Here is a 25,010-nt window from a genome sequence, read left to right as displayed (position 1 = left end):
AACGACATATCAGATAAAGGGTTAGTATCCAAAATCTATAAAGAACTTACCAAACTCAACACCCGAAAAACAAATAACCAGTGAAGAAATGGGCAGAAGACATGAGAAGACATTTTTCCAAAGAAGACATCCAGATAGTCAACAGACACAGGAAAAGATGATCAACATCACTCATCATTAGGCCACACTGAGATACCACCTCACACCGGTCAGAGTGGCTAAAATTAACAACTCAGGAAACAACAGATGTTGGTGAGGATGTGGAGAAAGGGGAACTCTTTTGCACTGTTGGTGGGAATGCAAACTGGTGCCGCCACTCTGGAAAACAGTGTGGAGGTTCCTCAAAAAATTAAAAATAGAACTACCTATGACGCAGCGATAGTCCTGCTAGGAATTTACCCAAGGGATACAGGAGCGCTGATGCATAGGGGCACATGTAGCCCAAAGTTTATAGCAGTGCTTTCAACAACAGGCAAATCACAGAAAGAGCCCAAAAGTCCATCAACGGATATATGGATAAAGATGTGTTTTATGTATACAAGAGAATATTAGTTGGCGATGAGAAAGAATGAAATCCTGCCATTTGCAACAATGTGGATGGAACTGGAGGGTATTATGCTAACTGAAATAAGTCAGTCAGAGAAAGACAGACATCATGTTTTCACTCATATGTGGAACCTGAGAAACCTAACAGAAGACCATGGGGGAAGGGAAGGGGAAAAAATAGTTTCAAACAGAGAGGGAGGAAAACTCATAAGAGACTCTTTTTTTTTTTTTTTTAATTTTTTTTTCAACGTTTTTTATTTATTTTTGGGACAGAGAGAGACAGAGCATGAACAGGGGAGGGGCAGAGAGAGAGGGAGACACAGAATCGGAAACAGGCTCCAGGCTCCGAGCCATCAGCCCAGAGCCCGACGCGGGGCTCGAACTCACGGACCGCGAGATCGTGACCTGGCTGAAGTCGGACGCTTAACCGACTGCGCCACCCAGGCGCCCCCATAAGAGACTCTTAAATACAGAGAACAAACTGAGGGTTGAAGGGGGGTAGGTGCAGGGGAGAGGGGAAAATGGGTGACGGGCATTGAGGGCACCTATTGGGATGAGCACTGGGTATTGTACGTAAGCGATGAATCACGGGACTCCACCCCCGAAACCAAGAGCACACTGTATACACTGCATGGTAGCTAACTTGGACAGTAAATTATATTTTAAAATATAAATAAAAACTAAAATTAAAAAAATAAAAAATATATATTTAAAAAATTTTAAGTTTATTCATTTATTTTGAGAGAGAGAAAGCACAAGTGGGTAAGGGGCAGAGAGAGAGTCTAGAGTGAGAGTCCCAGTCGCCGTGCTGCTAGCGATGCGGGGCTTGAACGCACGAATCGTGAGATCATGACCTGAGCCGAAGTCACTTAACCAACTGAGCCACCCAGGCGCCCCTCAAAAAATATTTCTTGCTTTCCTTCTGGCGGAAGGATAAGCCATCAGCTCCAGGATAAGCCCAAAATGGGTGCTTAGAAGCACATCCAGGAGATACAGAGGAAGAAGCAGTCGGGCGTAATGCGCTTTCTTCTCAGGCTGTGCTGCAGGCAGTATTGCCAGCTCTGCTCTCCTTGCCCACCGCCCCCGCCCCCCTCCCCACCACAACACAACCCGGTAAAAGCGCGCAGACTGGGGTACAAGGCCAAGCAAGGTCATGTCATGTATCGGATCTCTGTGCAGCATGATGGCCCAGTTCCTAAGAGTGTGACCTATGGCAAGCCCATCCATCATGGGGTTAACCAGCTCAAGTTTGCCTGAAGCCTTCATTCTGTTGCAGAGGTACAAGCCGGATGCCAACGTGGGGCTCTGAGAGTCCGGAGTCCTTTTACCGGGTTGGTGAAGATTCCATGAAATTGTTATCGTCACTGATCTGTTCCGTAAAGTGATCAGAGGAAATCCTGACGCCCAGTGGATAACCAAACCAGCCCACAAGCACAGGGAGCTGGGAGGACTGACAGCAAGCCGCAGGCCTCAAGAGCCGTGGCCTTGGAAAAGGTCACAAGTCCCACCACACTACTGGTTTCTCGCAGAGGCCATGGAGAAGACGCAGTACTCTCCAGCTCCACCATCCCTGCTAATATAAGTAATGTTTGTAAAATAATGACCTAATAGACAATTCAGGACAGCCAAAAAAATAGGTTTCTTGAGGGCCTTCACTGTGCAAGGCACTGTACCAAGTTAAAGATTCCATGTGTGCTGACAGGAGCGGTTTCTGCCCCATTTAAAATAATCCCTGTAATACAACAAACACTTCTTGTCACCTCAGGATGTACTGTCCATGTACCTTGAAATAACAATAATAACTCATCATTTCACTGGCCCAGTGCCTTACTGGCTCCCGGGGGTCTACACTTTCTGCAAAGTGCTCTGAAGTATTTCTGGGAGTCCCCAGGTGCTGCCTTACGTGGGGTCACAAAGGAGCCCTGCTCCATGAGGAAGCATCTGTTCCACGAGGGGCTGCCTCCAATGTCCTGAGGACCTTCATGGGTAAGTTCCACAGCAACCTGGGAGAGAATGACTGTCTCCTCTTCTGTGTCTTATACTCTGTGAGACGGCTCCCAAATGGGGCTTATGAATTTTAGAATAACAGACTTGCAAAGTTTACATTCAACCCTTCTGTCCAGGAACAGATCTGGGAATGTCCCCAACACGGACTGCACCGAATGACAAGGCCAAACTCAGAAACACCCCTTTTCTTGGATTAACAGGGCCATGGGGTTCTTTCCTAGGCCTCTGACGGTCTCACCGCCCCACCCCCACTTATCAGACATATGAAGACACGTTTAAATCCCACTAAGAGGGAACCCCAAATATACCTGTAAAAAACGCCACTTCCAAAAACAGCACAGACCTCACTGGTGTTCGAGGCAGGGTGGTAGACATCCATCACATTTTCAGGCTGTGTAGCACCTCCTTTTATTTTTTCATTGAGGTAAAATTCACAGAACATAAAATTAACCATTTTAAAGTGTACAATTCAGTGGCATTTAGCACATTCACAAAGTTGTAAAACCATCACCCCTTCCATGTTCCAAAACATATTCGTATCCACGAATGAAATACCATACCCATTAAGCAGGCATCCCGTTCCCCCCTCTTCCCAGATTTACCTATTCTGGATGATTCGTATACGTGCACCAATACAATATATGACCTTTTGTGTCTGGCTTCTTTCACTTGGCATGTTTTTGAGGTTCATCCACATTACAGCATGTATCAGCACTTCCTTCCTTCTTATGGCAGAAGTGATAGTCTGCTATCACTTCAGATTGTTTATCATGCCATGGACATTTGAGTTGTTCCCACAAGTTGGCTCTATTGTCAACAGTGTATGAACATTTTATACAAGCATTTGTTTAAATACGTGTTTCCAATCCTTTGTATATATACAAAAAATATACCTTAGAATATGTACATTAGAGTGATTGCTGGGGCATACAGTAATTCTGGTTTTAACTTGTTGAGCAATTACCAAACTGCTTCCCACAGTGGCTGCACCATTGCATATTCCCACCCGCATTGTCTGAGGGTTCCAATTTCCTCAGATTCTCACCGACACCTGTTGCTTTTTTTCTTTCTTTATAGCCATCCTATTGTGAAGTGGTATCTTGTTGTGTTTGGACTGGCATTTCCCTCACAGTTAACGATGCTGAGCATCTTGTTTCATGTGCTTGTTGGCCATTTGTATATCTCTTTCACAGAAATGTGTATTCAAATCCTCTGCCCATTTTTTAATCACCTAGTCTTTTTGTTGTTGAGCTATAAGAGTCCATTATATATTCTGGATACTACGTGCTAATCAGATACATGAGTCTGCAGTATTTTTTCCCATTCTGTAAGAGGTCTTTTCACTTTCTTGACAATGTCCTTTGATGCATAAAAGTTTTAAATTGTGATATTGTCCCATGTATCTATTTTGTTGTTGTTACTGCTGCCTGTGCTTTTGGGGTCATATCTAAAAATCCATTGCCAAAGTCAAAGTCATGAAAACTTACCATATTTTCTTCCAAGAGTTTTCTTTCATTTTAGCTCTTACCTTTAGATCTTTGATTCATTTTGAATTCATTTTTGTATATGATGTGAGTTCAAGGTCCAAGCCCCGATGTGGGGCTCAAACTCAAACCGCGAGATCATGACCTGAGCTGAAGTCAGACACTTAACTGACTGAGCCACCCAGGCGTTCCTCAAGGTCTGACTTTCTTTGCACATGAATACCCAGTTGTCCGGCATAACTTTTTGAAGAGACTATTCTTTCTCCATTAAATGGCTTTAGTACCCTTGTCAAAATTAATTGGCCATAGATGTATGGTATCTGTGTGTGTGTCTCTAGACTCTCATTCTATTCTACTGATCTGATTGTCTTTACTCCTTCTGGGACTCCCATTCACACAGATGTTAGTATTCTTGATGGTGTACCACAGGTCTCAAGCTCTGGCCATTTTTCTTCATTCTTTTCTCCTTCTGCTTCTCAGACTGAATAATCTCAATTGACCTACCTTTAAGTTCACGGATTCCTTCTCCTGCCTGCACAAATCTGCTACTGAGCCTCCCTAGTGAATGAGTTTTTCCTTTCAGTTATACTCTTCAGCTCCAAAATTCGTATTTGGTGCCTTTTTAAAATTCCTGCCTCTTTATTGATATTCTCTATATGCTCAGACATTGTTCTCCTGGTTTCCCCGAGCTCTTTGAGCATATTTAAGACAGTTTAAAGTCTTTGTCTAGTAAGTCCAATATCTAGGCTGCCTCATGGACAGTTTCTATTTTATGTAGCAACTCTAGAAGTCAGATTTTCCTTCCTCCCAGGGTTTACCATTGCCTATTGTGAGTTGCTGGTGTTAGCTTGCTTACAGACTTTCTCAACTATTTGTATTGAGGTCTGTGCTCTTTACCACTGAACTCTGCGTTCCTTTAGCTTATTAGGATAAGATAGCTGGTATCTTAGTTACCTTAAATGCCTGCAGCAAACAAAAGAAAGAATTTTTTTAAGGAAAGAAAAAAATACTCTCCTGTATCTTTGCAAAATGGAACCATGTCAGGGCTAACTCCTTGAACGTTTATTCTGGCTGCTTACAACTCTGCCTTAGCTTCACTCCCTCCTCACACAGAGCCCAAAGCCCAGCAAGACATGAAAGCTTCGAGTCTTCTTAGGCCTTTGCCAAGTATGTGTGTCTCACTCTTAGTCTGCACATGGCTTTCTTGATTCCCAGGCATACACAGAAGCTTCCAAAAGCTCTATTCCCACATAGGTCTGTCCCAATCTCTTCTTTCCCAGGCTTCTTGGTCTATTACTTGTCCCAGGTGTTGTTCCAGGCCACTGAGGCCAGTACCTGTGCCTTCAAATGCTTTCAGCAAAAGCCACCTGGAAAGCCATGACAGCCCTGGGGATGCCCTGAGTAAAGAAATAGGAAGCCTTTCCACCTGTCCTTGAGAGAGGCACCATCCAGACAGCTGGACACCCACAGCCACACTCCTTGAGAATAAGTTCTATATTGCTTCTTCTGGCACTAGCAACCAGCACCTGACATTTGGGCACCATTCCTATGGCCATTTTAAAATGCCACAGCACTCTCACCATAAAGCAGCAGTTTCCCTCTTCAAGCTTTCCCTTGTTTTCAGTTTTTGACTAGATTTCCGAGTTCTTCAAAAGCTGATTCTGACAGTTTTTGCCAGTTCATTAGTTGTACTGGGAGAGGGATGCAGCCCTGGATTTCTCTATTCTACATTTTCGGTTCCCCAGCACCTTTTGAGCACTCTGTGTTTGGAGAAAATTCCTGTATGGAGTCTAAAGATCCCCAGGGTGGAGGCCAGGGACTTGTTTCCCCAGGTTCCTTCCAGCCAGTAGTGCACTTAGATCCTACCAAGATTGGCCCCGTATCTCAGAAATACATTAAAAAAAATAAACATATGAAGGAACAGAGGGTGCTCTTGTCACTCAGGATCATGTGCTTGGCACTGGCTCTGCATGATCTGTAATCCTCAACATCCCATTGCATAACTACCACTGTTCAGGCCCCAAGGAATGATCGCTTCACCTCTTGCCCTAAAATCTCTCAACAAAAGGCAACTGTATCTAAAGGTCACAAAGGTTCGTGGGTTCCAGCCTCTGCCAATGTCGTAGACACAAAGTGCTTCAGAGGATGAGAAGGAAGTACTGAAAATGCACTTAGGTAAGAGAAATGACAGATTAATTAATTAACTTCTCGAGTGGCATGCATGCATTAGATTCTAACATAACAGCAATGCTGAGCATCCATTTTTCTGTTTCTCTTCATGTTCTCAGCTGTCCTCAGCTTACTGTAGCCAAGGAACATTCTGCAATTTAAACAATTTATATCACTAATTTGTATGTATGAGATCTAGACACAAGATGTGTGAAGTGACACCAGTTCTTTACATTAGCAACTACATTGACACTGAATACTAGAACTACAAAAACTTGTGTAACAAAATTACATAAGATTAAATTTTGAAAATATTATTTAAAAATTTCAGCTTTATACAACTTTCCTTTAAAACTTTGATACCTATTACTTATATAATACTTTGTATTTTGCCCTGTAATAAAAAATTTTTTTCAATGTTTATTTATTTCATTTGGGAGACAGTACACAAGCAGGGGAGGGGCAGACACAGAGAGAGAGACAGAGAACGCGAGCAGGGGAGGGATAGAGGAAGAGAGAGAACCACACAAGTAGGCTCCACACCATCAGTACAGAGCCCGAAACGGGGTTCGATCTCACACAACCATGAAATCATGACCTGAGCCGACAAGAGTCAGATGGTTAACCAACTGAGCCACCCAGGTGCCCTTGCCCTATAATTTTAATAAATACTTTTGAATATTTTAGAAAACCTTACTGACGTTTCTGAACATTTAAATTTTTAATTTTTTTTTTACATTAACCTTCATTTACATTTTCTCTGAAAATAAATTCAAACTTTTTTTATATTCTGAAATTGTAAATTTTGGAAAATTATATTTTGTCCTTTGAGTCATTACTGCCAATAGAACACAAATTACACAAAAAAAATTATTATAACAACCTATTTAGTGATTTTATGGAAATGAAGGCAAGAGAAATAAACTTTAAGAAATAAATATATAAGAGTTTGTAAGTCACGAAGGTCTTCATTTTATTTCTCACCCAAATATTGCTGGCCCATCAACTTAAATATATCCAACAATCAAATTGTTTTGATATTTTGTCAACTTTATCACATAAAAAGATTTGTTTGGGGGTTTGGTGTTATGAAGTTGTCAAGGTAAGAGGACAGAACCTATTTTATTAAACAGCTTGATAGCCTGAACTACAACTTTTATATAGATGAATGGCACACAGGCCTACTTCTGAACTTTGCTCTGGCGCTGTCTGTTTGCATTTGGGTTGTTAACTTTTGACCTATAGAGCACCGCTTCTCAACCTGGGGGATGTGACAATGCCTGGAGACATTTCTGGTTGTCTCAAGTGGCATCCAGTGTGGAGAGGCCAAGTATGTTGCTAAACATCCTACAATGCACAAGACAGGATTTCCCCACCCCAACAAAGAATTATTCAACCCAAAATGTCCATGGTACCAAGGTTATTCTAGTAAAGGTAACAGAGAAACCTCAAGCTTCTAGAAACAGCAAAGAACTCAGGAGCATGTTAGGAACACAGGGTCACAGAGGGAGCTGTGTGTCCAGAAGCAGCTACAGTTCTCCAAAGAATGGGCCAGAGGTAAAATGGAAAATCCATGCCTAGATGCAAAGGCCAAACGAATTCTCTGGCCCTTCCAGAGATTCCACGAGTTATTTTATATCCTTCAATAAATTAGACTAGCTTGAGAGATTTTTTGCAACTGAGGAACACTAACTGATAAAGGAGGGAGAACCAATTTCCCATCCCTCATTTGAGGAAGGGCAAGATCGAACCCCATAAAGTCCCAGAACACAACAGGGAAAGAGCTGGAAGTAGGACTGTATTAGTATGCAAATGAATGACTAAAATTTAGCCCAAACTAGTAACTTTCAGCTCAAACTAGTACTTCTTTTTAAGAGGAGAATGTTATTCGGTGCTCACAAAATACAAACGTGGGAAGGGATGTAGCAGCATCTCAGGGAGAGCCCAGACTCAACCACATGAAGACTTGATCTAGCTTATCTGTGCTGCTCATTCATAGACCATCCTTTTTGCCCAAAGTAACCTTTTTCACGTGGCGGAAATAATGAGAACCAGGAGCACTCAATGTTTTCATCTTATAATTTCCACCATTTTAGAGAGACAAACTTCACATCTCCCAAGTTCAAAATATCTTAATGTATCTTCAACCTGATTTGCGGTAGGTGCTCCCTCCAGGGACTGAATATCTGTGTCAGAGGGCTGGGGAGTGGGGTATTTAAGACCCACATGGACACCTGGAGGGGGACAGAGGTAGTTGATGAAAAAAAAAACTACATTCAGAACCGAGAGTGCTATAGTCTCCATACACCCACCCAAAGAATCGCTTTTGTTATTCTACATTCCATCCTACTCCTTTTTGTAATTTAGTACATAAACCCTTAATAAATCTCAGAGATTGGTCTAAACACTTATATCAGTAGATATGTAACAAACCAAATCATCAGATGATTTCTTGTTCTTCCTATGCTCCCACTGGTAGATGGTTGGAGCTTCTGGACCGTCACCATCACTGAGGCCTGGAGTAATGAAGCAGCTACTTCTTGCATAGCACCCATCACCATGGCAGAAAAACAGGCACAAAGGTCTCACACCAGCCACTAAATGCTCCAGTTTGGAAGGTACAGACAGCACTTCTACTCACAGCAAATTCACTGGCCAGAAATGGTCACATGGAAAGTGCATGTGCCTGGCAGGGGAAGAACCAGGGTATTTTGCAAATAGCTCTAATTATCACTCCAGCATTTCACAAGCATTATATTTAATCTTCACAACCATCACAGAAGTATTACTATTATCCCTATATTAAAGATGTGGAAACTAATACATAGGCAAGGCAAACAGCCCAAGGTCACACACTGAGGGAGGCATTTGATTCCAAAGTCCATTTGTTTAAGCATGGTTTTTTTAATTGCCTCCTTTGGTTTACCTTCTGTATGGTCTTCAGCAATCCCATTGCCCGTTAAATCACTTAAACATAAAAGGGGGGACCTGAACGCCAGGACAACAACCCTACACTGAATCCCGCCCACATCCCACTCTACTCCCAATTCTTGGCTCAATGGAAATCTGTGGAGTCAACACAGCACAGCACGGGTGCTGGACAGGATTCCACTTTAAAAAGCATGCTTTCAAGAGACTCTTAAAAACTGAGAACTAAGGGTTGAATGGGGGGTGGGAGGGAGGGGAGGGTAGGTGATGGGTATTGAGGAGGGCACCTTTTGGGATGAGCACTGGGTGTTGTATGGAAACCAATTTGACAATAAATTTCATATAATGAAAAAAAAAAAAAAAAGCATGCACTCCAGGGTGCCTGGGTGGCTCAGCTGGTTAAGCGCCCAACTCTTAACATCAGCTCAGGTCATGATCTCATGGCTGAGACTGAGCTCACACCAAGCTCTGCACTGACAGTAGAGCCTGCTTAGGATTCTCTCTCCCTCTGCCCCTCTCCCACTTGCACACTCTCTCTCAAACTTCAAAGAAAAAAAAAAAGCATGCTGTCCCACACAGCCATGAAGAGTCAGAAAGGACTTTTTTTAAACATGTCAATATCCCCTTTGATAGTCTAGCTGCTGGTTATAGAGATGAGTAACAGGCTTCCCCCCCCCCCACCCCACCCCCATGGAGAGGTCAGTCTATTACAGATGAAAAGGGTCCAATGAGCAATGAGGGTGGGGACCAGATGCTTGTGCCCTTGTACCCTAAACACCTAGACATGTTAAGTATCTCATAAGCCCTAGGTACGGTGAAGACAAGAAAGCATGACAGAACATGGTTAAGGGCCAGGAAAGTCTGTACATTTAAATCCTGACTTTGCCATTTCATAGCATCTTGAACACACGGCTTCACAACTCTTGCGCTTCATTTTGCAGCTGAAAAACTAGAGCCAGTAATTACTAGTAGTCATTTGGTAGAATTGCTGAAATTAAATGAGATGGTAGATGTAAAGCTAAATTCTGTGCCTGGCACATAGTAAACATTCAACAGGCATTCTTATTTTTAGGAGCAAAGAAACTACTTATTAATGCATTCTTATCTTTAGGAGAAAAGTGTAACAGCACATATTCTTCTGGAGGAAGACTTATGGCAGAAGAGACATTTAACCTGGCTCCTAGGAACATCTCCGGAGAACAGGAAAAAGCCATTCCAGGTGGGGTGAGCCTTAACCAAGGTTCAGAGGTGAGGGCCATTTGGGGTGGTAATTTAGGAATTAGGAATCAAGTGAGAACCAAATTTGGGATCTCCCAGAGCTTGCTTTCTTTGGGGTCAGGAGTGGGAAGCAAACTTCTTAGCCTGCAGTGAAGCCATCTCTCAGATGCTGACTTGACCAAGAAAGACATTCTTACCCTAAGAACTTAGAGCTCCTCTATCTGGCACCGTTGCCAGAGTGAACCCACATTACCCAAAGGTAAAGTCAAACAGCCTGTAAATGAGAACACTGCACACACTAACCATGGACACAGATGTCCTAAGATGAGGTCTTTGGTAGTGTGATTCTTTAACCTTCCTAAATTTCTTTCAGCCTCTGATCAAAGGCTCTATGGAATGTCTCTCCAAAAAGAAATGCATGAGTATCAATTTTGCATGTTGTTTTCATAAAGGTCGTCTGTCATGTGTCTATAGGTTTTAGGTTAAAAATCCAGGATCTGGATAGGTGCTGAGGCCCCTTTTAAAAAACACGGACTCAAAATGCATCTGGTAGGCTCAGATGATCAAAATGCTGGCAGCCCCACACTCACCTCCTGGTTCCTGCCTGCGTGTGGGAGCGGCAGGTTGGAAGGAAAGGCTGGGTTCACACCACACCTCTGAGGTAAGCTATCCTGTCAGCAGGAGCCTAAGTGGTCTCCAGATCCTCAAACCTCGGAGTCTAGTTCAGGGCAACCAGCTCTCAGATCATGTTATTACTCTATTTACTGGATCTCAGAAATATGGGCTAAAACCATCTGCTTCCTCATCAACACAAGGGAACTGTTGCCATTAAACCCATCAACTGGCCACTCAATTTTCCCTACCTTAGCACCTATTTCTTTCTACCCATGACCACTTCAGAGGACAGAAGATCCCCACTACATGTTGACAACAAATGGAACCATTTTGTCCTATTTTAGTACTTAGAATTAGTGCCCAAGAGGATGATTCATTCAATCAAGATGTACTTACAGAGGCATCCACTGTGCCAAAGCCATCAGTCTAGGGGGAGATACAACAGTAAACAAAACACGACAGGTCTTCATAGAGCTCACAATCTTGGCATTAAGAGAAATAATCAGCTCTTTTAAGATTCTTCTGGACTCACTTCACCTCGCTGAGAAATACAACTACATATATGACTGCCAAGCGCTAATTAGCTGTTTTACATAACGTCATCTTTCCCCCAACTTTCAAGTAGGTTTTCCACTATTCCCATTATGCAGATGAAGACATCATGGCTTAGTGGAAAAGCACACTTCAATTCTGGTTTGCTAAACCCCTAAGCACATCACAGGGCCGAAATCCAGACATGCCTGTCATCTTGCTTTCTTCTAAGATTAAGTGGGGCCTACTAATCAGGGCCAGTCTTGGCATTCGTAGCTAGTTCCCACATCTTACAGGATCTCCTCCTTTCAGAAAGTTACATTACTGGGGCGCCTGGGTGGCTTGGTCAGTTGAGCGTCTCAGGTCGGACTTCGGCTCAGGTCATGATCTCACAGTCTGTGAGTTCAAGCCCCGTGTCGGGCTCTGTACTGACAGCTCAGAGCCTGGAGCCTGCTTCAGATCCTGTGTCTCCCTCTCTGCCCCTCCCCCACTCATGCTGTCTCTCTCAGAAATAAACATTAAAAAAAAAAGTTACATTCCTGAATGCTGGCCATGCCCTGGCCCCAAGCTGTTTCAAGTGCGCTGTTAGCATCCCTTGAGGTAGTTTCTCTTTTTACCTAACAGGGAGACCCACAGAAGTTGTCATTTGCCAGACATCAGCTTACAACCAGGGGAGTGGTAAGTCAACATCCCTACTACTTGAGTGTTGAAAACTGCTTGACCTACCGGGAAGTCAGAAAGTAGTCTTACAGGAGTTACTAAAACAATCAAAACAGTGAAAAAGCACCCTTTTCTGAAAAGGGGGAAAAAAAAAAAAAAAAAAATCAAACCAAAACCCACACCCTTCCAACAGCTCTTAGCACCCTACATCCTACCGGACCTAGTAGACTTCTTGAAATCAGGCTGGCAATTGGACTTTTTTTCAACTTTGGCTCACAGGACTTAGAAGACCATTAATTCTTGGGGCTGTGATCTGCCCCATTCATTCTACTCCCCTGCCTGGCAAATGCAGCTAGCCAGGCGCACAATGATCTATCTGGGCTCTCTTCCAAGCTTCCTTTCTCCTTAGCCAGACCCACAGAACTTCCAAGAATCAAGATCTAGCCTGTGCTGTCCAACAGGGAACACCAGTCACATGTGGCTATGTTAGGGGGCTGGTCCCAATTAAAATGTGCTGTAAGTGTAAATAAATGTACAGTATACATAATTTCAGAGACTTATTACAAACAGTAAAACTCCATTTCATATCAATTGCATGTTAAAATTTTAAGTTTGTACAGGTTATTAAAAAAATTCAGTTTCTCTTCACTTGTCTTAATACAGCTACTGCAAGGTTAAATTACATATGTGGCTTTTGTTATGTTACTGGACAGCACTGCTTAGAAATGGGGAGTGGAGCCCTGGTGTACTTCACAGAAGCCACCCTACACTCTTTGATGGTGGAGCTATTTATAAGCATTCCCCATGTGACATGGTCCAGCAAACTAATTTTTCTCAATTCCAGGAATACATCTGTGACAGGTTTACCACAAAACTAGTTTTTAAAAGGTTTCATTTTTCTGACTGACATTTTACAAACACATACTTCTAATATGTTACTGACATGCCATCCAAATTTACTCAGAAATAAATCTTAGTGAGCTGTGGGCTCTAGTGGTCTGCTTCCTGCCTGCTTCCTCATAGGCACTTACAGTTAACTGTAGCCATCTCATATTTTTAGGACAGTTAAGAACAGTGCATGAAATGTGTGTTGTCAAGCTAACATCAGGAAAGGCATCACTCCTTCGAGGGTTAACGTAAGACTCCAGAAAGGGAAAGCTTCACCACCTGGACCCCAACCCAGATTCGGCGATCCAGGGCTAGATACAACCTCCTCTGACGAGCCATGAGCATGATGGTGTGAGTTATCACAAGGCAAGACTTTCTTATGCACTTCAGGGAAACAGCATTCCCCAATTAACAAAGGCTGCACAGTGACGCTCTTGCTACTCTGCTGTAAAGTTCAAAACGACCGAGGGAAGCACTAGAGTCCAGTGAGGCATTTTATTTGTATGAACGTATTACATCCCTAGAAAAAGAATCCCAGGATTTTCCCTCCTGTGTGTTTTCGTCTTGCTTCTTCATGGTCCATGATGCCAGCTGAGGTTGTCAGTACAATGAAACTATGGAAAGTTAAAAAAAAAAAACAAAAAAAAAACAAAAAAACATGTTGGTGAGTTTTTCCTAAAAACAGTTCAACATAGAGCCGCTTTGTGGTACAGAAAAAGACCAACATTCATCAGTGCTTAAGACGCCTTCCCTTAATAGGGTGCAGAGACTAAGGCTGCCTATTTGGGCCAGCAAGTGCAAGCATGGCTCCTGGAACCAAAGACCCAAATCCAAAAACCTTAGCTACACAACACACTCCTACAGCCTTGCCCTCAGCTAACACCAAGACACAATGCTATTAAACCTAACTGCAAACAAAAACTGAACTCCTTTAATTTCAAACTGTCATTTTCTGTTCTCAGGGAAGGAGACAGTTTAAAGCAATAAAGCGTAAACATAAACTTGACTGAGTTGTTTCTGCCACTTACTATATGATCACAGGCAACCTATTGTAGAGACAGCCATTTGGACAATGGAAATCCTACTCGGCCTGGCTACCTCAAGGGTTACTATGGGAATCAGAGTAAACTGTGAGGCATTAAAATTAGCACCATAATTATAATCAGAAATAATTCATGACACTATACATGGAAAACAGTAACCATGAAGTGGGAATAAATCCAACCACATCACCAAACATATGACTGGGGGTGCTTACATTCTTAACCACAAACAGCTAAGCGCTTACTGGATCATGTCAGAGCCTGAAAGTATTTTGCCAGAATCAAATCAGTTGATAATGTAAATGAAGAGAATTATCATTTTTACAGATGACGAAACCAAGGTTAGGAGTTATGCGAGGCCTCACAGCTTTAAAGCAGGAAAGCAAGGATTTGAACTCCTTCTCTTTAAAAGGATGAAGAGATTGAGTTTCCCCAGAGGCCTAGGGTTCAGAAGTGATTCTAGCCATAGAACAAGATCACAGTGAACATAATATAATATGAACTATATGCACGGAGTCAAAAGAGCAGATATTAAAGGGGACACACTGTCGCTTAGCACATGAAATATGGCAACGCAAGAGAGCTAATCCTTGAGTCAGGACGATTGGGGATGGAGACAATTACTACTCTAACAAAAACAAAAAAACCTCCACTCTAGTGGTCCAAGTGCACCACAGCAATCCTTAGCATTAATTTCTTTCGTATGAGGAAAGTCAACTCACCCAAACTGGCGGGATGGGAGCAGATTATTCTGCCATTTTTCTAGATCTTTGAGTTGTACATCAAACCTGGGGCTGATCACTCCACACTGTAAAAGCATAACAGAAAACACCGTTCACATCTCACCAATACCAGAAAAAAATTAACACAAATGGCATCTGTATCTAAATAATCATATAAACCAACCAACTCAGCATTTATTGGGTAACTATTCTGTGCAATCTTAACATCCACGTCATTTCAAAAATACATTGAACTACGACTATGCCTGGAAAAAGTTATTTAAAAAGTAAACAGAAGAGGCAGAACACAAGGCAATATATGGCAAGATCAGGTCAACTGCGTACATCCCTATGGGCTAGTTGTCCCAAAACAAATAACCAGATTTTAAAGAGATAAGAGACTAAGACTTAGACAAAATTGTACTCAAAAATTTTTTTTTTCACATAGTTAGGCTGAAATGAAGATGCAGGGTCACCAATTCTTCACCTATGAGCCAAAAGTGCAAAATATTAGAACTCAAAAAAATTTCAGACACAAAACTGAAATCTAAGAACTGCTGTTCCATGTCAATGAACTACCAGGGTACATTTACAATCAACTAATCTAGCAAAATGGGTGGAAGCCAGAAAGAACAGAGTCCTTACAGTTACCTGCCCTGTTTGCTACTGGGACACAGCAACAATCACCTTCCAGTGTGAGAGGTCACCAAGAGCACTAAACATTTAATGGTTCAATTACATGCAAATCCTAAAACACAACAAAAGTTCAAACATCCACTAGCAGACTGTTTGTGCTTACTGTAGGCTCATTCAAGATCCCTGACTAGATCAACTGGGTTTAGAAAGTAAAACATGAGGGGATCAAAAATCTCCTTGATTAGAGCTACATATGCCCCCCTCACATCTCTACCCTACAAATCACTAACACACTTGTAAATATCAATGCAGAAAGGTTTTCTGATATTTATACACCAGAGATGATCATGTGAGAACACTCAGGACTAGTACCATTCAAGTAAAACTCCAGAGGGCTAAGAGAGCAGGTAGACAGCCGTGTGCACATCCACACAGGAGTCTTGCGACTCCAAAATGCCTAACAGGAAGCTAAAGGACACTATGAGGTTAGAACTTACTCAAATTTTTACAACAGTTACACTTCCACAGGCAGATCTGAACCCAAAGAAACTGAAAAAGGGCCTCTGAGGCCCAAATGCCCTAAGCCAGGAGACCCACTCAGGTTTTCCTTTTCATCAAGACCTTGTCAGCTATGGTGTCAACTGTCAAGAGCAACCCCACAATGGAAAATAGGAATACAGACACAGGAAAAGGGCAAAACAGTTCTTCCTCCAAGCAAGCTGTAACGGTAGACTTGTGAGGCCTCCACTCGACCACACCTAGGCTTCTATTTATTCCAGCAGCAAAATCTCTTTCGGCTAAAAGAATTAAACCTCTCCTAAACCACACAAATCTTAGGATGTGACCAAAACCGGAATTTCAATCTAATTTCTAAACACTACCTTACTTCTCAGCCCCATTAAACTTCCACAGTAAGGGTACATCCATCTCTTGCATGAAGGAAACTGAGGCAACGGTGTCCTACAAGGGAGGAAAACTGAAGCTGAGAAAAACTGAAAACTGATGTTTGTTTTGCCCCACCAAGGTTAGAAAGCTAAGGTCAGAAAGCTCAACTGCCACCATTTTTCAAGCTACCACAGAACAAGAATGCCACAAAGGAGTTCCACTTGGGAAATACTGTTCAAACTTACCCAGTTTTATGTATAGTGAATATTCGAGAGGAATTGGGTGCACAGCACTTAAGAGGTTTTTGTCTTTGTTTTTTAAACTTCAAGTCATTCTGTGGGACAGTTTTATAATGCACTGTCAACTATGTTCTGGAGCCAGCTCTGCCACTGTTGGGCAGTGCGAGATGAGGGCACCTTGGGCCTAAGTCAGCTTCCTAATTCCTTAGAGTAGGAAAACACACCCTCTTCTACTTCAAAAACACTTTGTGAGGGTCTGAGTGACAATGAGTAGTGAATCCAAATTCTATTTTGGCTGGAGTCTACTGGCTAACAACTAGAACAGTCTCAAAATTAACTTGAAAACTCTTCTAATCTCTCATGAAGGCTTCACATTCAGTAGTTTTCGTCCAACATTAGGTAGGTATCCACACATGAAGCAAGTTCACTAGACAAGGAAGCAACTTTATAAAACAAATTGTTGGACCAGGGAATAACCTTACCAATCAATCTGCCCCTGCCACTAACGACTCATTTCTCGACCTGTTTTCCCCTCATCTGTGTTGGACCACAGGATGTCAAGCTGCTTGCAAATCTGAAAGCCAGAAACCTGAACACAAAAAGTAGGGTAGCAATTCAGGGACCCTAACTTGTTAAAGATACCTGCTCCTTAACACATGCAATGAATTAAGCCACATCAGATCAAATATATCCAACAGGTTATGCTGACAATGCAAACTGAAATGGAGCACGAAACTCAAAGACACCCATACAGCCCACGCCAGTAAAAATGTAGGTATTAATATTGTTATAGAACCCAATCCTGTTCAAAAAACACAACATTATCACCAAGAGAGACGAAGAACAAAGTTATTTACAGATAGGATTAGACCTTCCTTCGGCACAAGTTCAAGCCACTGGGTGGGCAGCGCGTACCATCCGATATTCAAACACCAGTACCATCAGGAGATCAATGCACCCCACCCTGTGGCATCTCCCTTCAGACAGCCCCCATACTCCACAAACATTAGGTCAACTAACAATTCTAGAGCAAATACAACCCTAGAGAAAAAAAAAAATCAATCAAAATGTGACATAAAAATTAATGATTTCAATCAATTCTTAATTTTTTTTAACCTAACTAGGTGGAACAAGCACACCACTAATTCAGTTTTATAAGGCCAATTACAACATATTTAATACCATGTTTGGAAACTCTTAAAGTTCTTCTACATGGAAGATATCAACTCTTACCTTGTTTAACCTGCCTGTGAGGTTCACAACAATTTTCCCAGCTCTATGATCATCGATGATTTCAAATTCGCCAATGTAACCTACAGAAAAGAAGTTATCAACTTAACAGACCTAAATGCTTATGCTCTAGGATTCCCACTGTTTGCCTACTTTCCTCTCACATCACCTCAAGTGACTGATTGTCTACATGGTTTAGGAAAAGACCGCTGCTCTGAATCAAAACTTTTCCGGCCGCCAACACCCCAAAACAACCCACCCTGCAATTCTAACGGGGATTATTTTCCCCTTGCCTCCCATTAAGCTACTCTGTGCCCAAGACCCGCAACGATTTTCCTTTCCATCCCAAAACTCTTGGAAGAGTTCAAGATATGCTCAACGACCAGTTGCAGCAGCAGTTATTACACCAAGAAAGGCCATTTTAGCTCCCAAACTACTAACAGAGCAACAGTCACAAACTTCCTCCTCTTTTCAACAGTCCTAACTTACTCAGCGCTTCCTGAATAGCTTATGTCCCAACTACCCCTTCCACAGCCCCACTGCATTGCATGAGTTTCCAAGTATAACCTACACCTAGCTCCCCCATCTTCCCAGTCCTGTCCTGCACAACTAATGTCTACAGAACGGATTCCTTCAGTATCCTTACATGAAAACATAAAACACACTTACCATGCTTCATCATCACAGTCAGAAATCGCACGATGACTTTGGAGCATGGCCTAATAAGAACCTGGCGTTTGCCTCTCTTTTCAGCATTGTTAATGCTCTTGAGAGCATCTGCCAGGACATTCATGCGCACCATTATGGCTGTTCAGGGAAGGAAAAACAGGGGTTTTACCGGCATTCTCAACATCAAAAGGCTCCCAATCATTCCACTGCAAACACACCCTTTTCCTTCTGCCTCTATCATTAAACTGTCCTATCTCTAAGCAGACAGGTTCCCCCGCGCAATGTCAGCTACGGTCGCTCAGCTATTGAGAACGGGACCTGCAAATCACCAGGCAGGTTTCCCAAACTTTTGAAATCCAACAGCAATTGGACTATTAACACTGCCCTTTAACCAACAAATTCGATGTTAGCCTTGTCCGAAAGATACTTAGCTTTCACTAACACTAACTAAAAACGTCGGTACGTGTGCCACCCAAAGTTGTGCCCCGGCAGCAATCGTACCACAGTGACAAGTAGAACTTTTTACGTGCACCGGACACGACTCTATCCTAATGTGCACGAACTGCCCGATACTCTAATACTGTGAAAACTGAGGATGGAGCCCAAAGCATGCTTCAAGCTCCAACAGTAGGAATCCAACCTGCTTCCTCAAGTTCCACAAAGTATCAAGGGAAATCTCGGAGCCCAGAAGATCTAAGCTAGCTCCCAGCAAACTGCCAGCCCAGGCAGAAGGCAATTTTTCCCTGCTGAGTGGCCTCACCCTCCTAAGCTTACAGCGCGGCTGAAGGAATGGGACGCCAGCTCGGCCCACGTCGGCCACCGTCCCCGATGCTTCCCGCCGCCCGGAGCCAAGGCGCTACCCCAGCCACTAAGGGGAGGTCCTGGAGCCGCCGACCACGCTGGGTCTACCGCCTCTCCCGTCGGCCGATTGCTCCGTTCCCGCCAGAGCTGCGGCCTGCGTTTCTCAAACCGGGATCCCCAAAATGCAGAGCGTGGAGCGGACGGGCATGACTCTCCTCTACTCCTGCCCAAACCCTCGCAAGCGCAGCATCCTCCGCCCAAGAAGGCCCTGGCACCATCAGAGAACACCGAAGTTGAGGCTCAGACTGCAGGATGGCAGAGATAGCCAACGGATGATGTTGGATCCTTCAGAGAGAAGTACTCACCGGCGCGGAAAGATGGCGGAAAGAGGACGGGAGGGGCGAGCGCACGGAGTTATGGGAAGCGGGCGGCCTATCGCGAGACTTTTAAAGGAGGGCCAAAAAAAAAAGTATTTCCTACTGGAAGAAGGCGGGTGAAGGGGCGGAGCCTCTTCAGGGATGAGAAGCAGAGAATCGATGGAATCGACCTCTCCAGGTGAGGGCGGGGTGGGAAGGATCGACGTTGACACCTTTCTAGCCCTTACTCTGTAAAAAACTGAACTGAAAATGGCTGAGATATTTGCTAATTTTTGTTGTAATAACTGTTCACCATTTAGAATAGATTTTTACATTTGTGTATTTACAGTATCTCTGAAAGGACCCACGCAAATCGATAATTGCCTCTGACGAGGGCCTGAGGAACTGGGATGAAAGACTTGCTTTTCTCTGTATACAATTGTGGTTTGTTTTTCCACACCTGTGTATAGATTATTTTTCCTTTTTTTTTTTTGGAAAAATGTTTAAACATTTATTTATTTTCAAGAGAGACAGAGACAGAGACAGAGACAGAGAGACAGAGTAAGAGTGGGGGAGGGGCGTAGAGAGAGGGAGACAGAATCCGAAGCAGGTTCCAGGCTCCGAGCTCTCAGCACAGAGCCCGACGCGAGGCCCGAACCCACAAACCGTGAGATCATGACCTGAGCCGAAGTCAGGCACTCAACCGACTGAGCCATCCAGGTGCCCCTAGATTACTTTTTCAAAGTCAAAAATATATTTTTAAGTCAGTGCTCCCTAATTCTTAGAAATTATTTACTGGAGCTCCAAACGTTTCTTTCTAAAACTTCCAGGATACACAGTTTGGATGAAAGCCACAAACGTTTCAAAAAAAAAAAAAGTACTCAGGATTCTGAACCAGTAGTTTTTATCAACATTTCTGCACCCGGACAAGAACTAGTTTTGATAAGTCTTCGTATTTTCTCTGAACCTTCCCTAAATAGGTGGCGGGGCGGGGAGGGATAATAATACTTAACTCTAGAAAGTTATTGCAAAGGTCGGATGAGATAATGGGGCAAAGGGCTTGCACAGTGTCTGGCATGTAGTAAATGCTCAATGTATTTTTTTTAAATGTTTATTTATTTTTGAGAGAGAGAAACAGAGCACTAGTGGGGGAGGGGCAGAGAGAGAGGGAGATTAGAATCCGAAGGCGACTCCAGGCTCGGAGCCGTCAGCACAGAGCCCGATGTGGGGCTCGAACTGGGGAACGGGAGATCATGACCTAGGCGGAAGCAAGCCGCTTAATGGAGAATGAGCCCCCCAGGTGCCCCACTCAGTGTATTTTGACAATGGGAACAACAGGGAGCTTTGGCTATTGCTTGAAGCCGGGATCTGATACCCTGTAAGGGAGTGAATTCTCCGAAGCTGAGGGACCTGAGGCTAGTTACTTAACGTCCCACGTATTTGCAATAGCCTCCTTAGGTCGCTGCTTTCACCCTTGACCTCCCTTTTACTCACCCCTGTTTTTCCCACAGGTAGCCAGAATGACCTCTTTAAAACCTAAATCAGATCACACACTGGCTCCCATCACCCTCAGCAAAATGCAAATTCCTTGCAAAGGTTACAAGGTCCTCCGTGATGTGCACACCTGCCTTCTGGCCCTGGCACAACAGACCTCATTCCCCACCATTCTTCCCTAGCTTGTTTCTTCAAAGAAACACCCCAAGCGTACTCCACCTCAGGGCCTTTGCATTTGCCTTTCCCTCTAACTTGAACGTTTTTCCAGTTTGCCAGGAAGCTGGCTCGCTGGCTTTCCCAGACTCTATTCACACACACACACACACACACACACACACACACACACTCATGGAGCCTTCTCCCCGTTCCTCCTAACTCCATTGCCTGGCTTAAAATTTTCTCCATAGCACTTGGAATATTGAAAGTGTATTTAACTGTGTCCATTAAGTTCCAAGAAAGGAGGGATTTGGTCAGTTGTGTTCACTGCTGTACTCACAGCTCCTAGAAAAATTATCTGGCACACAGTAGGCTCTTGATACATATTTGGTGAATAAATCAGTCTGCCCATGTGTAAAATGGGAATGATGCTCCTAATCACTTGAAGTTGCTATGAGGATAGATGAAATAATCCATATAAAAGAGATTAACACACTATAGGAATGTCACGTGGTGACAGATGGTAACTATACTTTCTGTAGTGAGCATTGCATCATGTACAGAATTTTCAGTTCACTATGTTGTACACCTCACACTACAACATTGTGTATCAACTACACTTCAGTAAGAAGAATAAACACAAAACCTGACAGAGTGAGCGCTCAATCAACGGTAGTCTCTCAGCCCACCTTGCTCCTAATTCTTCTCAAATCCTAAGTGAAGCTTGAGGGGCTCCTGGCTGGCTCAGCCAGTAGAGTATGTGACTCTTGATCTCAGGGTTGGGAGTTTGAGCCCCCTGCTGGCTGTAGACATGACCTAAGTGAACCTTGAGGAAAGCAAAACTCTCAGTTTGCACAGCTCCAGGATACAGAATTCTCTGGTTATAATTTACATTACAAAAGGACCATTAGCTGGGTTTTTTTGTTTTGTTTTAGTTTGAGAGAGAGTGTGCTCTCTCTGTGGGAGTGGCAGAGAGAGGGAGAGAGAATCCCAGGCAGAGAATCACCCTGATGGGCCCCCCCCCAACCCACCAACCGTGAGATCACGACCTGAGCTAAAATCAAGAGTTGAACGCTTAACCAACTGAACCACCCTGGTTTCCCTTAATGAAAATTACTTTGATGAACTGGTTCTCTATACACTTACATGTCTTGTTTACTAAAAATGTGCAGTTCACCTTAATTGAGGCATTAACAACAGTGGGGAGTTAAGAAACCCACTTTCGGGGCGCCTAGGTGGCTCAGTCGGTTGGGTGTCCAACTTCAGCTCAGGTCATGATCTCGCAATCTGAGTTTGAGCCCCAGAGCCTGCTTCGGATTCTGTGTCTCCTGCTCTCTCTGCTCCTTCCCGCTCGCTCTCTGTCTCTCAAAAATGAATAAACGTTAAAAAAAAAACCAAACCCACTTTCCTTCAAGAACCTTCCCATAAACAGAAAAATAGTACCACCACTATCTCTTAATACATTTCACTCATTCATTCAGCAAACATATAATGAGTGTCTTCTGTGTGCCAGGACTTGTATGAGATGGAGAGAGGACGAAAATACGTTTCTGACCTTAAGAGGTTCAGATCCCTCTTTCAGGGTTCAGAGGTTCAGAGGGAAAACAAACCTCTAAGTAACAATGTAATAGTGAGCAGTGTGCTTTAATGGATGCCAATGAAGTGCTGTGGGAATGCAGAGGTGGCCTGGGAAGTTGAAGATTTCACAGAGGTGCCATTTGACCTGTGTCATGAAGGGTACCAACACTACCAATTCGTGACGGCCACTGTGTGCTTCCAGTAAATTAACTCATGGAATCCTCAAAACAAATGCAGTTGTATAATGCCCCTAGGAGATCTGTACTTTTACCCTCATTTCACAAATGAGAAAATGAAATTCAATCTGAAATTGACTTAATTTTTTTAATAAAGTTTTTATTTATTTATTTTGAAAGAGAGAGAGAGAGCAGAGGAAGGGCAGAGAGGGAGGGAGAGAGAGAGCATCCGAAGCAGGCTCTGCACTGTCAGCACAGAGCCTGATGTGGGGCTCCAGCTCACAATCAGTGAGATCACAACCTGGGCCGAAATCAACAGTCGGACGCTTAGACTGAGCTACCCAGGCGTCCCCAAATTGACTTAATTAAAAAGTCAAAGCAGGGCGCCTGGGTGGCTCAGTTGGTTGAGCACAGAACTCTTGATTTTGGCTCAGGTCATGCTCCCAGGGTTGTGGGATTGAGCCCTGCACTGGGCTCCCTGCTGAGGGTGGAGCCTGCTTGAGATTCTCTGTCTCTCCCTCTGCCCCGTTCTCCCCCTCACCCCCACTTGCACAAACAAATCAATCCACCAACCGATAAATAAATGCCAAAACAAAAAAGTGGTTACTTGTCTAAGCTATTAAATTACTTGATGTGGTTTCAGCCTAGGTCTACCTGATCTCAAAACTTGAAGACCTGTGGGGCAATAGATATTCTAGGCTTATAACAGCTCCAAGAACTAGGAAGTAATGGAATCATATAGACAGATATGCCTGGGCTGAAACTGAGAAGTAAGTTGGAGGCATATGGCAACAGGACGAGGGCCATGTGTAAATTGCCTCACAAGCTTGTCATATATGCTGTAGGCAAACTGGAACCTGCTTGCTGAGAGGTCTTTGAAGAGGATTGTGATCTGAGTTGTTAAAATGTTAACACGTGGGGGCGCCTGGGTGGCTCAGTCGGTTAAGTGGCCGACTTTTTGAAAAAAAAAAAAAAAAAAAAGTCAACATGTGGAAGATAAAATACTGGTAAAAATCAACTCTCCTCAACACTCACAAATCCCCTTTTTTTTTGTCCTGTAAACAGGGCACTTAAAAGTGCCTTTTTTTAGACAGGCACCATGCCCAATGTGGGGCTTGAACTCACAACCCTGAGGTCAAGTCACATGCTCTACCCACTGAGCCAGCCAGGCACCCCCCTTCACTCTTCTTCACCCGACCAACTCCAAACAGCCTCCTCTCGGTGTCCTGTGAACTCCAGGATGATGGGAACTCCACTGGAGATGGTGCCAAGGCCAGTGTCAAAAAAGGACTTTTGCTGGAGCCCGAGCTGGCACAGGGGTAGCCAAGCTGGCCTGAGAATGAGTCACAGCTGGATGGAAGAACACCAGCATTTCAAAACTCAGGTGACCATGGGCAGACCCACCATGACTAAGATTTTCCTTTTCTGGAGATCACCAAACCCACAGAAGGCTCTAAGGAGCCAAACTTTTTGGTGGGGGGTGGGGAGCAATGGTTAGAGGGCTCAGAATTTGATATCGAATCTGTTCCTAAGACCCACTAAGTATAGACAATGAGGCCCACTGATCAAACAATTTAATCCTTTTAAGTAAACTTTATGCCCAATGGGCTCAAACTCACCCCAAGATCAAGAGTTGCATGCTGTACTGACTGAGCCAGGCAGGCACTCCTTCCTCAATTAAAAAAAAATTTTTTTTTTTTTTTACTATATTTTGAGAGAGAAAAAAAGCCAGCGCAGGGAAGGGGAAGGCGCAGAAGCAGGAGAGAGAGCAAATCCTAAGCAGGCTCCACACTCAGAACAGAGCAGGACTCGATCTCACAACCACGAGATCGTGACCTCAGCCAAAATCAAGAGTCAGATGCTTAACTGAGCGAGCCACCCAGGTGCCAGTAAAACTTTTCATGATTAGAGTTCAAAGTACAGACAGAAGTCATCCACCAATAAGCGAGTACGTCATGCAACTCTGAGCTGGGTCCTGC

General features: G+C 43.5%; 1 protein-coding gene and 1 pseudogene across 1 annotated transcript; one reads left to right on the top strand and one right to left on the bottom strand.

Annotated features, from left to right (window-relative positions):
- Window positions 1–1,317: 1,317 nt before the first annotated feature.
- Window positions 1,318–2,123, top strand: LOC122209461 (annotated as a pseudogene).
- Window positions 2,124–13,522: 11,399 nt separating this feature from the next.
- Window positions 13,523–19,727, bottom strand: RPS15A (ribosomal protein S15a). The gene is made up of 5 exons (XM_042922261.1): window positions 19,637–19,727; window positions 18,471–18,608; window positions 17,805–17,884; window positions 14,812–14,897; window positions 13,523–13,660 (listed from the first exon to the last, which is right to left on the bottom strand). Exons 2-5 carry the CDS (start codon window positions 18,601–18,603, stop codon window positions 13,567–13,569), a joined length of 393 nt encoding a protein of 130 aa, XP_042778195.1. The 5' UTR covers window positions 18,604–18,608; window positions 19,637–19,727; the 3' UTR covers window positions 13,523–13,566.
- Window positions 19,728–25,010: the final 5,283 nt, after the last annotated feature.

This window comes from Panthera leo, chromosome E3 (genome assembly GCF_018350215.1).
Source record: "Panthera leo isolate Ple1 chromosome E3, P.leo_Ple1_pat1.1, whole genome shotgun sequence".
Classification (NCBI taxonomy): domain Eukaryota; kingdom Metazoa; phylum Chordata; class Mammalia; order Carnivora; family Felidae; genus Panthera; species Panthera leo.
This window is presented reverse-complemented; position numbering and strand designations above follow the sequence as displayed.